The following is a 13,934-nucleotide window of genomic DNA, read 5'->3' as shown; positions in this document are numbered from 1 at the left end:
ACTTGGGAGGCTGAGGCAGGAGAATGGCGTGAACCCCGGGGGGCGGAGCTTGCAGTGAGCCGAGATCGCGCCACTGCACTCCAGCCTGGGGCACAGAGCAAGACTCCGTCTCAAAAAAAAAAAAAAGAAAAGGGGTCGATTAAAAAAAACCCAAAAACTGAAAAGGAGATGTTAGGTAAGAAAGGAGGGGAGCCTGGGCCAAGACGGAGAACTGGGTCAGGGGCTGGGAAGAGAGACTGAGTAGGCAGTTTTAAAATGATCATTTATGAAGGAATGCCCTGGAGGGAGATGTTGAGTAAGTCTCTCCTGCTGGGTGCCTCTTGTCCCTTCTTTTCTGGGAGCCATGGGAGCTGCAGAGCTACTTGGAGCAGCACCTGGGCACTCTGATGGAAGGCACCGGAAGCCAGCAGCCCACACAGAGGCCAGGCAGCCACTGCCCATGGAGGCTTCTGCTTCCAGCTGACCTGCTGCTCAGCATGTTCCAGCCTCCTGCTGACTCGCCTCTCTGTCTTCCTAACTTCTTTCATGATGGTATTGGACTCTCCAAGGATTCTGGTCCCCTTGAGCAGCCTGAGCCCAGCAGCAGGGGCTGGAAGAGGTGGGTTTTTTTTTTTTTTTTTGGTTTGGTTTTCTTAAACCCAAACTGTTGGTTTCCATTCCAAGGTGGTAGGAGCCAGATGTCCCGAGAGCTCAGCAGCCCTGAGTCTCCAGCTGATGCACTGAGTCTTTGGGAAGGAGAGACTAAGCTCACTGGCTGGAGGAGAGAACCCCGATCGGGGCTGAGACAGAAACCTGAGACAACTCTAAGTGGGCCCTTTGGGCAACAGCTCCATGAAAGGCTGCGAAGACTTCGAGCATTGCCAGCATCACATGCACACATCTGGAAAAACCTGCAATTCCAAACCAAAAACCATAGAAATGATTTTTTTGGAATATAGGCTTATTCCTCAAGTGATTCTCAGTGCTGAGGGGATGAAGGTTTGGGGTAAAGATAAATATGACCTTGTCTCTTCCCTACAGAAGTCCTGGGACATGGTTCATTGTCACACAAGGAAGACTGTGATGATGAGGCTGTAAGGGAGGTAGACACGCCGCCTCTGAAGGAGAACAGAAGAGAGGGAAATGAATTCCTACCTGAAGACTCTGGTGTTAGCATCCACACCTGGTTGAGAGTTTATTTCCTGTTGGCTAGACAGTTAACCCCTTCTCTGCTTAATACTGGGGGCTCATTTTTTCTGCCCCACTGGCCAATAGATGAGCTTTTGAAAACCTATGAGGAGAAGCATTTAGGATCTTGGGCTTGCTGGCAGCTTGTTGAAAGAAAAAGTGGGGAACAGGAAGAAGGATTTTGTTTTATAGGATTCCTGTTCTGTTCTCAGAGATAGTAAAGCCTAACAGTCTTTGCAGCAATAGGTCAATGTCCTTGTGGGACAGTGGGGATTCAGGATGAATGTTCCTACTTTATAGATGAAGAAGTTGAGGATACTCATTTAGGTAGAGGCAAAATCACAACCAGACCAAGATTCTTAACTTCCATTTCACTTTTTTAAAGAACGCAAAGCATATTATCTAGAAAAGCACATTGAGATTATGTAAAAGTTGAAAATTTAAAAATATAGAAATAAAATGTTACATAATATTCAAGTTGCATTAATTCTACTCTCCACATTTCAAGAGAGTAGGAGGACTCTCTTTCAACTTGACTTTCAAAAATTGGTGAATGGGTCTAGAAGGAGAAGATGTTCAGTGGAGAGAGTGGGGAGGGAGACCAGGGTGTGAGGGCAGAATTAAAATGTAGTAAAACATACAGTTTCAGTGCCTAGCACAAATCTGGCTCAATTTCCTTCATAGAGGCATTAAGACACCCCCGAAGCTGCCACAGTGTGAGCACAGTCTTGCTGGAGTAAGGGACAACTAGGGCATTGCTCAGATATCTATAGATAATGACACATTTTGCTTTGGATTGAGACTCTCTCCAAAGCTGTTAGCTTCATGATTTGTTTGCATGATTATAATTATACAAACCAGATTGGGAAAAAAAATTGAGGAGACATGTAGATTTGTTTCCTTCAGCGTTCTTTTACTGCAAATCAAATACCTTGAACAGTAGTTAAGACATAGGATTGGAAACCTGGTGGGGAAGATGCAGGAGGGTGAATAGCATTTATTGAGTTTCTGCTATGAACTAGGAACTGTGTTTAGCTCATGTGTGTATTGTTCTGTTTTCACAATAACCATATTCTTATTGTTCTTGTTCACTTTTTATAGATAAGGAAACTGAGGCTCAAAGAAGATTATGGATTATCTGAGGTCATTTAACTAAGATACAAGAAATTGGGATTTGACCTCAAAGCTTATGTTTTTTACATTATTTTGTGATAACTTGGTACTAGGATCTGAACCACTCGGTTCTGTAATTTATGGTGCCTGTGGAGAGTGCATGTTCATAGTAGCCAGAAGACAGTACCATGGCAAGGGGGAAAGGAAAAGGAATTATCTTTGTCCCACCCCCCCAAACAATAATGATACTGACATTTTATTGTCCACCATGGTTTTCAAAACACTTCATACGAATTTCCCATTTTATAGCTAGGACCGCAGAGCCTCAGGGTTTCATTCAAGGCCTCACAGCCAATAAATGGCAAAACTGGGACTCAAACCCAGAACTTCTGACTAAATTCAGTTTTATTACTCCAAAATACCTCTCCCACATAGTTGGCCACATGGACAGAGGAAGTGGTTGAGTTTAAGTGTGAGTGCTCTGTGCAGGTTGGATGGTCTTCTTATACTTATGCATTTGTGGATGTCACTGAAGAGCCTGACTTCTTAATCACTTCCCAGGATCACCAGGCAATACGTAATTAGTGACTGACTGAATCAATAAACACTTGGATCTTGGTTTGCAAACTTTCACTGGGTGTCCCACATTACACAGGTCCAGAAACAGCGAAACTTTTCTTATACCCTCATCCTCTGGGTGTTCATGTAGACAAGGGACAGTTGATGGTTATAAAAACCATCATGGTTATACAAAATCTCTATTCATTGCCTAGTTATTGTGTATTTTTGGTGTCACGGGAAGAAAAGAGCCAAGATATTTTGAAAATCGACAACTCTTTTGCAGTATCCCAGGTCAATTTCTTTCTGTAAGAGGAGGTCGATTTCCAATGAGCATTGAAGGTCATTTAAGACCGTCGCAGTCTCTCCTGCCCTGGTTGGAACTCTTTCTGGGAAAGAGGGAAAAACAAGGAGAATGACAAGGCTGGCACTGAGGGGCTCTTGCAGTCTCTAAACCCGTCATCCCTTTCATTGTTGAACTGGGGTGGTGAGCCTGCACAAGCATGGGTGATAGCCAACCTCCCTTGGGCAGGTCCAGAACAGGGAGCAGCATTCTGCATGAGGTCCTTTTCCAGATTGAGAAACCCAAATCCTGATCTCCTCTTTTGATGATTTTACAAAAATCAAATTGCAAGACAGATGCCCAGATAAACAGAAGTTTGCAATCAAAGCAAGTTCTGGGATGGAGCTGATTAGTAGATTTTAAATGGCTATTAGCTTGATAATCACGTGCCAGGAATAGCTCCCAGGCAGACCAAACCCATGTATAAGTGGGTCCACACCCATGTACACAACACCTACTTGGCAGGTATATAAGGGGACCCTGAAAGCCTCCCAGCAGCAGAGTTGAGTCTCCAGCCTTGACTCTTCTCAAGAGCCTGCGACTTTCCTCCCTGGACAAAGGCATCATGAGTTGTCAGATCTCTTGCAAATCTCGAGGAAGAGGAGGAGGTGGAGGAGGATTCCGGGGCTTCAGCAGCGGCTCAGCTGTGGTGTCTGGTGGAAGCCGGAGATCAACTTCCAGCTTCTCCTGCTTGAGCCGCCATGGTGGTGGTGGCCGGGGCTTCGGTGGAGGCGGCTTTGGCAGTCGGAGTCTTGTTGGCCTTGGAGGGACCAAGAGCATCTCCATTAGTGTGGCTGGAGGAGGTGGTGGCTTTGGCGCCGGTGGTGGATTTGGTGGCAGAGGAGGTGGTTTTGGAGGCGGCAGCGGCTTTGGAGGCGGCAGCGGCTTTGGAGGCGGCAGTGGTTTTGGAGGCGGCAGTGGCTTCGGAGGTGGTGGTTTTGGTGGAGGCGGCTTTGGTGGAGGCCGCTTTGGAGGTTTTGGGGGCCCTGGTGGTGTTGGAGGTTTTGGGGGTCCTGGTGGCTTCGGGCCTGGAGGATACCCTGGTGGTGGCATCCACGAAGTCTCTATCAACCAGAGCCTCCTGCAGCCTCTCAACGTGAAAGTTGACCCAGAGATCCAGAATGTGAAGGCCCAGGAGAGGGAGCAGATCAAAACTCTCAACAACAAATTTGCCTCCTTCATTGACAAGGTGAGTCCGGAGAAGACGGCTCCCACTGATGCTCAGGCCACCTCACTTTCAGCGCCAACTGAAAAGAAAACGGCACAGATTTGTGTTTCTTAGGAGCCAGTGGTATACCGCAGTAGCCTGGGTCATTTGCAGTTTCCAGATGGGAAAGACGCCAGCTTTGTGGGTTACATTTCCCATAACAGCCTGCACTTAGGAAGCATTTGTCCCTTTGGCCTTATTGTTACAGTCCATATAAATAATATTTATGGAAAATTCTGAAAACCATAAAAAATGGATATAGGTAAGTATTGAACTGATCCTTGGGACAGGCCATTGAGCAGCAGGTTTTGGAAGCCATCGTCTTCTGAGGTGGTGTTTCCTTCCTTAGCAGTGATTATTAAATTCTGGAAAGCTGAACCTGAGATATCTGCTTGGGAATGCAGGAAATTCCTGCCTTCAAGAGAAGCGTTCTCAGTTTTGTGATCCATAAAGTCTTTATTGGCGTCACTTTGGAGTGTTACTGGGTTTTCTCCTATTTCAAGGCAGATGAACCTGTCTTGGTTTATCTGCATTGAAATAGGCAGGGATTTACAAGGCTCTTAAAAATCAGGCTAAGGAGCCCTGCCCTCCAGGACTGTCATACTCAGCACCCTTGGGAGCAGTGCCAGCAGATGCCTGCTTTTGGTTTTTCCCAGAATTTATGGGATCTTGGCTGGAAATTCAACCAGGATGGGGGAGGGAAATGGCCTAGAGTCTTGGGAGCAGCTGCAAACAAACCAGTGAGCAGTGAAGCAGCAAAGAGACTCCTCTGCGTAGAGAGAGCCGGATGTAGCATTAGGAGTTTGTGGGACTTTCCAGGGGTGAGAGCAGGGAGCTCAGAAGCTCTGCCAGTCATGACTCGGCATCTAGCCTCAGACACTTCTGGAGGTCCTGAAGCAGCACCTGAGCTGCCCCTGGCCAGCATGGCTTGCTGGTGTGAAGGATGATCCAGAGCTCATGTGCTCTCCTTCTGGTCATGGCAGGTGCGGTTCTTGGAGCAGCAGAACCAGGTGTTACAGACCAAATGGGAGCTTCTACAACAAATGAATGTTGGCACCCGCACCATCAACCTGGAGCCCATCTTCCAGGGGTATATCGACAACCTCAAGAGATATCTGGATGGGCTCACTGCAGAAAGAACATCACAGAATTCAGAGCTGAACAACATGCAGGATCTTGTGGAGGATTATAAGAAGAAGTAAGTGGCAGAGTAAAACGCTGAGTGGAGATAAACATTGCACTGATGGCAGAGTAAAACGCTGAGTGGAGATAAACATTGCACTGAGCCATTTGATCATTCCCTGGAAAGTCACTCATCTCCCAGTTTCATTTGTGGTGGTAATGGGGAGAGGCATATGTATCTTTGCTGATTATTTGTGAAGAATCCAGAATAAAAAGGAAAAGGAAAAATTAAAGGGGAGCTAATCTAACTGCTGTATCATCTGGGTCCCAATAGGTATGAGGATGAAATCAATAAGCGCACAGCTGCTGAGAATGATTTTGTGACACTTAAGAAGGTGAGCAAGAGAATGTCTTGGCTGGGGTTGGGGATAGGAGTGTTTCACAGCCCCATCGTGTCTAAGCAGACAGTTTGGAAATCAACTGTGAGTGCAAAAGCAGCAGCCAGAGAAAGGAGTGAGACCTATGGCCCATTCTCTTGCAAACAAAAGTGTCTCTGTAGGTGAAGCTTCTGAATACAGTTTTCAAAGCTGTTCTGCATTTTTGGTAGAACGCTTCCCAGTAGTAACCCACTTAAAGCCTCTATTGAATCATGATAAATGCAAACACCAATTCTCTTTATATTCTCCTTCTAAAGAGCTGAGGAAGGAATGGGACTTCCCTTAGAATGCCTGCTTAAAGTTGCTGTTGGTTGTGTTGACAAAGGTTTGAGGTTGTAGGCCAAAAGCGTGGGTTCTCCTCCTGGGTCCTGCAGGGGCTTTGGTGTATATTCTAGGGGAAATTCTGGAGAGGTGAGATGGACAGACAGGATGAGAGAGCTGAGGACTGTGGAAGCCCACAAATAACATTGTATCCCATTGTAGAAACACACTGTGTCTCAAGCAGGAGGGAAGGGCTGGTTGGCAAAGCTTGGTCACCTCGAAGCTCTGATGGTCCTGAGGGGTGTGAGCCGTGAACGTGGGCACGAAGTCCCTGGCAGAGGTGTATGGTGAACTGTATGACAAAAGAAGTCCCATGGAGACAGGGCTCAGGCTGGGATGTTAGAGGGGAGCCAGCAGGGACTGAGTAGAGGGGAGTGGCAGAGAGAGGAAGAAGCCTGTACAGGGAACCGTACACCAGAGGCCCCAACCTTTCTTGCAGGACGTGGACAATGCCTACATGATAAAGGTGGAGCTGCAGTCCAAGGTGGACCTGCTGAACCAGGATCTTGAGTTCCTGAAAGTTCTCTACGATGCGGTAAGGAGGCTGCTCCAGGACAGACCCTTACTTCCCACCCTTCTCACCAAAGGAAAGTCCTTTCCGCTTGGTGAAAAAGTGGCAGAAGTGGGGTTTATGGACCAGCTGACTTCAACCTGCCCTCATTCCAGGCCACTGGGGGGGCTTTCATAGCATAGGTCTTGTGGGTGAGGAATTTTCTCCTCCAACGTTATAGGAAGTAAGGTTCAGGAAACAGCAGGACAGCTTCCCCTCCCTCCATTCCCCAAAAGTCCAGTTCCTCTGGGGAAGAGACGAGCCCTGTGCCCATTCCTGTGCCTACTGTACTTCAGAGATCAAAATGCATTCGTCTCCTATCCCCCTCCCCAACTCAAGGGCGCTCAGATGATTTCTGAAACAGGAAGTACCATTTAAGGTATTTGCCATGGGCCAGCTTCTGTCTGGGGGCACTTATCATAACTGGCCTACGTGGTGAAGGTTGTTAACTAGGAGGCTCAGAAACACAGGCGCCTCTCCCTACAATTCTGAGGACAACCTTGGGAGAGGCCCAGGAGTAGATGGTTACATGATTTTCATCCCACCTAGTGTATGCTTAGTCTGAGGGTCTGCATTTCCCTTATGCTGGGAGACAGAGGCCTCCTGTCTGAGTGTGACTGTGGCAGGATGTCATAACCAGACCTTCCTTGTGTGTTGTAGGAGATATCCCAGATGCATCAGAGTGTCACTGACACCAACGTCATCCTCTCCATGGACAACAGCCGCCACCTGGACCTGGATAGCATCATTGCTGAGGTCAAGGCCCAGTATGAGGAGATCGCCCAGAGGAGCAAGGATGAAGCAGAGGCCCTGTACCACAGCAAGGCAAGTACAGGGAATGTAGGAAGAGCCACAGCTCCCTGCCACGAGCTGGGTTGCACCCCCAGCCGGAAAGTGTACAGTAAGATTATTAGTTTTTTGTCTAATGGAAGTTGGGCACCATTCCCAAGAAAGGATGTTGAGAATGGCACCAAGTCCTTTTGGGCATGTGAGACAGCCCCTACCTCTCATGAATGCAGCCATGACATTTAGCTGGGTTGACCCTCCCTGGACCAGTAACGAGCTCTCCTTCACTCCAGTCACTCTGGAATGTGAGCCATGCTGGAACTTCCTTGCAAACTGTCTTCCTCTCCCCATATCAGTATGAGGAGCTCCAGGTGACTGCCGGGAAACATGGAGACAGCCTGAAAGAGATTAAGATAGAGATCAGCGAGCTGAACCGCGTGATCCAGAGGCTGCAGGGGGAGATCGCACATGTGAAGAAGCAGGTGAGGCCCAGTCCTGTCCAGGGAGGGGTGGGAGGTTGTCTCTGGGTGTGCGTGAGAGTGTGGTTTTGTGTGAGTGTGCATGTGAGAGATGAGAGACACTGATATATTGCACTCTAGCATGTATCGATCTCAAATTCCCCAGTTTAACATAATTTAAGGCTTATTATAACAATTTTTAGAGTGCTCTAAGAGACATTCCAAAGTAAAGATTAGCGAAGGGGAAGAATTGTGCTCACTTGTTTATGTGAGGAAAAGGGAGTCATAACAAATAGAGCAAACGTTAGTTTGATTGATTTGCCGCGCATTGCAGATGGAGCTTCCCGTTTGTGCTCAGCACAGGCCCTAAGCGTCAGCCGACTGGCTTCATAGAGAGGCAGTGAGTGCTGGGGGCAGCTGGCCTGGGGTTGAACGTTAGCTTTGGAATAGAAAAGATAGAGGCAGAGAGTGGATTCCATCAGCAGCAGAAGCTTTGCCAAGCAGACTATTTCAGATGTTTTCATTTCCATCTGTAAAATGGGATCATGATTCTGGCCCTGTGGTGTGAGGATCAAAGGGCGTTATGGGGAAAGCCAAAGGGTGTCATCAAAGGTGACAGGGGAAGAAGATGTGCCAGAGACAGCAGTAAGTCTTAGCACAGTTGCTTGCGACTTGCATAAACTCCAGAGGGGACCTAACACTCCCGGGGGCCAGTGGTTCTGGCTTCCTGCACTTCAAACACCTCTGCTCTCTGTCCCCCTCCGTCAGGCAGGATCCACCCTCTGTCCATCTCTTATAGTGTAAGAATGTGCAAGATGCCATCGCAGATGCCACTCTCTGTCCTCTCATAGTGTAAGAATGTGCAAGATGCCATCGCAGATGCCGAGCAGCGTGGTGAGCATGCCCTCAAGGATGCCAGGAACAAGCTGAATGACCTGGAGGAGGCCCTGCAGCAGGCCAAGGAGGACCTGGCACGGCTGCTGCGTGACTACCAGGAGCTGATGAATGTGAAGCTGGCCCTGGATGTGGAGATTGCCACCTACCGCAAGCTGCTAGAGGGCGAGGAGTGCAGGTGAGGGCACTGGGAAGGGAGAAGGGGACCCTGGCCGGTCCTCTCCTTTCCCCCAGAGCCAGGGCTGGAGGCAAAGACAGGGAAAGCAGAGGATGGGGCAGGTCCTCCTGACGACTGAGAGCTGACATTCCCTGTGTTCCCCAAGCAGAAACTCAGGACACAAAGCACGATGGGAGAGTTGTACATTTATTGATATGAAATGATGCATAAGGCACGTTAAATTAAACTAAGCAGTAAGTTAAACATCCTGGTCTTTTCTGAAAGTGAAAACAAAATTGTGGGAAAACAGGTTAGTCCTAGACAGTCTGAAACATTGGTCTCTAGGTCCATAGGGTGAGTGGCCTCTGTACCCTCCACCATGTGACCCAGAACGAGGGAGATGATGTCTTGGAATGTGCTGACTGCTGGGGACGTGCTGACCGGAGCAGGTGCCAGCCCCAGTTCTTTGTAGGTTTCTGGAGTGACAAACGGAACCATTTGCTAACTTTCAAAGAGGCATCATTTGCTTCTTTGTCCGTATTATCAGCATCTTGGGTGACTTAATCTGGCTGAAGCAATTGGAAGGGGAAAAGCTACCCCAGACCATCAGCAAGCCAGCATGACAAAGAGGGAGTGGCTTTCTTCAGGAGGTTGCTCTGTCCCTGTCTAGAGGTGATGCCTCCTATGCCCACCTTGTAAGAGGAAGTGGGAAAGTTTTCAGTTGAAGCTGAAGAGGGTGAGAAGAAGAGAGGAATGGGGAGGCTCTACAGAGTCACAGTTCTTTCTGAACTGAATGTTCACAGGCAGCCTCATTGTAAAATTTCTGGTGTGGCATGGATTCTGAATAACAGATTCTCCAAGATGGATTTAAATACAAAAATGGGTTGCAAAGTTGGAAGTGAATTTGCTTTTCAGTTACCTTGGATCCATTACACAACTGTTCATTTTTTTATCAGAGCAAAAATCGAGATGGATTGAGATGCAAGGTTGTGCATAAATGGAAGGGGGTCTGTCATCATTGTGTGACCTGGCAGCATAGAAGAAAGTGGGGTGTGTAAGCCCTGGTGGTGGCTTAGAGAAGCTGAACTGCACATTTGTGGGTGGAAGTTGTAAAATAACATGCATACACGACCTAAGTGTTCCACCACAACTTGTTTTTTCTCTCTCCCTGACAGGATGTCTGGAGACCTCAGCAGCAATGTGACTGTGTGTAAGTAGTGGGGTGCGGTCCTGTTCCATGGGGTGTTGTGTTGGGTGGAGACAGGGAGAGGCAGTCATAATCTCTGTGGTAACACCACCTCTCTCTGCAGCTGTGACAAGCAGCACCATTTCATCAAATGTGGCATCCAAGGCTGGCTTTGGAGGTTCTGGAGGTAGAGGGTCCAGTTCCGGAGGAGGATATAGCTCTGGAAGTGGCAGTTATGGCTCTGGAGGCCGAGGGTCTGGCTCCAGAAGCGGTGGTGGAGGAGGCTCTGTCTCTGGAGGAGGATACGGCTCTGGCGGTGGTTCTGGAGGAAGATACGGATCTGGAGGCGGCTCTGGCTCTGGAGGAGGATATGGCTCTGGAGGTGGAAAACACAGCTCTGGAGGTGGCTCTAGAGGAGGCTCCAGCTCTGGAGGAGGATATAGCTCTGGAGGGGGAGGTTCCAGTTCTGTAAAGAGTAGCTCAGGTGAAGCTTTTGGTTCCAGCGTGACCTTCTCTTTTAGATAAAGATGAGCCCCCACCACCACCGACTCTCCCACCCTAGACTCTCCCACTCCAGAATGTAGAAGCCTGTCTCTGTACCTCTAACTGGCAGCAGGTTAAATTTTGTCATTTATCTCTGATGGCATTTTGAGGAAAAAGAATGTCCACATACAGTTTTTGCAAGATCTTTTCTCCAAACCAGTTAGTTAGAGCCAGTGACGCCTCTGTGTTCTGGGGCGGAATCTGTGCTGTCTAGGTTTGCGCTTCTAGCCATGCCCCGTTCTCGCCCCCACCATGCCTCTTTGCATTGCCCATTTTCCAGATGGGTATTCTATTGAGGACCCAGGCCCACCCAGGGATTTCATCTCTAAGCCTGGCAGTGCCGGGGGGAAATGTGTTTCTGTGTATATAGCTCCTCTTGTCCACCCTGCTTTCGGAAGTGCTGTGGTCTGGGGGTCTTCGTAATAAACTTCATTTGCAATTCATATCGTGTGCTGTCTGCGTGATGTCAAACGTTGGTGGAAGTGGGCAGCCACAGACAAGGGAGGTTTGGGCATGAAGGAGGGTCTCCTGGGTGAGGAGCATACCTCCCTGAGGGAAGCCCAGACGCCGGCCTCTGGACGGATGGGGGAGAGTTTACCCCAGAGCCCGGGGATGGGTGTGCTGTTCTCAGAAAGTATTTAGCAGACTTGGGGGCAGTGGCATTGTCAGGAGGTGGACGGGGGATTTATGCAAGAGTCTCTTTGCTAGAAAAACCCATTCTTCCTGAGCATTTCCCACAGATTGCCCTTCCCCCTTTCCACAAGGGCTTTGGTCCGGGATCACTTCTCCTCGGGGTGAACCAGCCAAGCCCCTGGCACCATCGCCGTGAGCTTCCAAGGCAGACCTTCCTCAGCCTGACTTGGTCCTGGCCTCTGTCTCTGCGAGGGCTCTGAGCAAGCCTGGAGGAGGATACCTGGGAAGCGTCTGGAGGACTTTAAAGTGGCCTCCAGAACAACCACTTCTATTTTCATGGAACACCCCCTCCTGTCAGAGGAGTCCCATCACACTCAGCGAACAAGCCCTCCTCTCCTCCCTCACCGCAGCCCCTGGAGCCTGTCGCATGGATGTCGCCATCAGGGTGGCTTTCTCCTGTGGGTGTGAGGATACCTTCAGCCCCTTCCTCAGGAAGCCGTGTCACCTGACCGGGGCTTCCAGGGAGTTCAGGAGGTTGGGCAGCTGGGATTGGGCATGCTTGGGGTTGGTATTAGACAGGCCAGAGTTGCTCAAATGGGAGTTAATGGTTTAGGCTGGGTCAGCTTAGCTTTCTGTATGTGGCGTTTGGTTATAGCAGTTGTAGCTTAAAGCCACTCAGAACCACTTCTGGAGGGTCCTTTTTTCTCCCACTCCACCCCAGCTTTAAAACCTTGGAGAGTCCTTAGTTGAGTCTGTGACCATCTTCATGTTCCCAGAGGTTGCAGGGATGGCTCTAATAGAGAACATATGCATTCATCTACCTCCAGACCAGCCAGGACCCAGGTATGAGGGCGCTGCAGGAACAGCTCTGAAGGCTGCAGGTGGCAAGGTGGCAAGACTCCAGGCTGAGCATTCTAGAGTGATCCGCTGATCAGAGAAGATACCTGAGAACCACCCAGGCCTTGGTCGTGGGGAGAGGTCTGAGGGGAGAGGGTGCAGGCTGGGAAGAAGTGGTGTGGGGAACTGGCTGTACATCGGGTATGTACATCGTGTAGACACGAACACAACCTTCAACAGGGACTTGTGTCCCAGACATTTGAGGATTTGAGGCTGGACAGGAGCTTTGGCAATCAGTGTATTTGAACTTTTCACTTAGGTGAGGAAAAAGGTAAGGCCCAGGGTGGACACAGAAACCAGGTCTCCTCCTCCCAATTCATTAATTTTTTAAAAGGCAGGTAAGGTGGCAGCTTTTATTCCTAGGGGGCCTTAATTCTTTTTTTTGAGATGGAGTCTCACTCTGTTGCCCAGGCTGGAGTGCAGCGGCGCGATCTTAGCTCACTGCAACCTCCGCCTCCTGGCTCAAGTGATTCTCATGCCTCAGCCTCCTGAGTAGCTGGAATTACAGACATGCACCACCATGCCTATCTAATTTTTGTATTTTTGGTAGAGACGGGGTTTTACCATGTTGCCCAGGCTGGTCTCGAACTCCTGACCTCAAGTGATCTGCCTGCCTCAGCCTCCCAAAGTGCTGGGATCCCAGGCGTGAGCCACCGCACCCGGCCTTAATTCTTGAGACTGTCAGTGGTCTGAGCCTCTGGCTCTTTCTATCGTTCCCAGTTCCTCATCCCTTCCCCATCTCAGACACAACCCTTCTGGTTTCCAGATCAAATATATGCTATTTTCTTGCTGGACTCCAACAGTAAAATTAGCCTTGTACATTAACTCAGAGGGATCCATGCCTGAGGCATGGCAGAAATCAGGCTCTAAGCAGGTATTGGAGAGAGGGGCTAGCTCTGGAAAGGGAGCCTCCTTTCCCTTCGAAGTATGGTAGAGTAGCCCAGAATCTAGGCCACACCCTTCCACCACAGCCCTCTGCTGCCTCTCCACCAAATTTGGTAATTGACTTGTCAGGTCCTGGGTTTCAAAAAGGAGACAGGCACAGGCAGAAGGGTTTTACGAGCTCGATTTCCATAGGGAACTGGGCTAAATATTTCAGTTCTGATGATGTTGCAGAATATTTGGGACATCCTCCCTCTTGTGGTTCCCTCCCTTTCCCTGCCTGTGAGTTTTAGTATGAATTCAAATAAACCCTTTTTCTCTTCCTCACCAAACTCTTTCCTGTCAATCTAAAGGAAATTCCTGGGACAGCTCACCTCCTCCAGGAAGCCCACCTAAATGGAACACTCCTGCCTCCTTTTCTTGCTGTGAAGGGGGGAAGGAGTGCCCTGGGAGTGAGGAGACTTCAATGCTGATCCTCATCTTTGTGGGAACTGTTGCGTGACACTGGGCAAGTCCTTTCTCCTCTCTCAGCTCACTTTAATGACTTTCAGTGGCCAAGATTGTTTCTACAGATCCTTCCAGCTCTGATAAAAAGAACCCTGTCTGTGCTACTGGGTCAGCCAGTGCTTACTCCTAAAGCCTTTCAGCCTAACAGGGGATTTGGGACACTGTCAGGATAT

The 13,934-nt window shown here is 49.0% G+C and overlaps 1 protein-coding gene across 1 annotated transcript; it reads left to right on the top strand.

The window, feature by feature from the left end:
- The first annotated feature begins 3,497 nt into the window (after positions 1-3,497).
- On the top strand, positions 3,498-11,285 carry KRT2 (keratin 2). Its single transcript, XM_003906432.3, has 9 exons — positions 3,498-4,370; positions 5,372-5,586; positions 5,845-5,905; positions 6,708-6,803; positions 7,479-7,643; positions 7,961-8,086; positions 8,914-9,134; positions 10,289-10,323; positions 10,424-11,285. Exons 1-9 carry the CDS (start codon positions 3,747-3,749, stop codon positions 10,822-10,824), a joined length of 1,944 nt encoding a protein of 647 aa, XP_003906481.2. The 5' UTR covers positions 3,498-3,746; the 3' UTR covers positions 10,825-11,285.
- Positions 11,286-13,934: the final 2,649 nt, after the last annotated feature.

This window comes from Papio anubis, chromosome 9 (assembly GCF_008728515.1).
Source record: "Papio anubis isolate 15944 chromosome 9, Panubis1.0, whole genome shotgun sequence".
NCBI classification, from domain to species: Eukaryota; Metazoa; Chordata; class Mammalia; order Primates; family Cercopithecidae; genus Papio; species Papio anubis.
The sequence above is the reverse complement of the archived record's forward strand: the minus strand, read 5'-3'. Positions and strand labels throughout refer to the sequence as shown.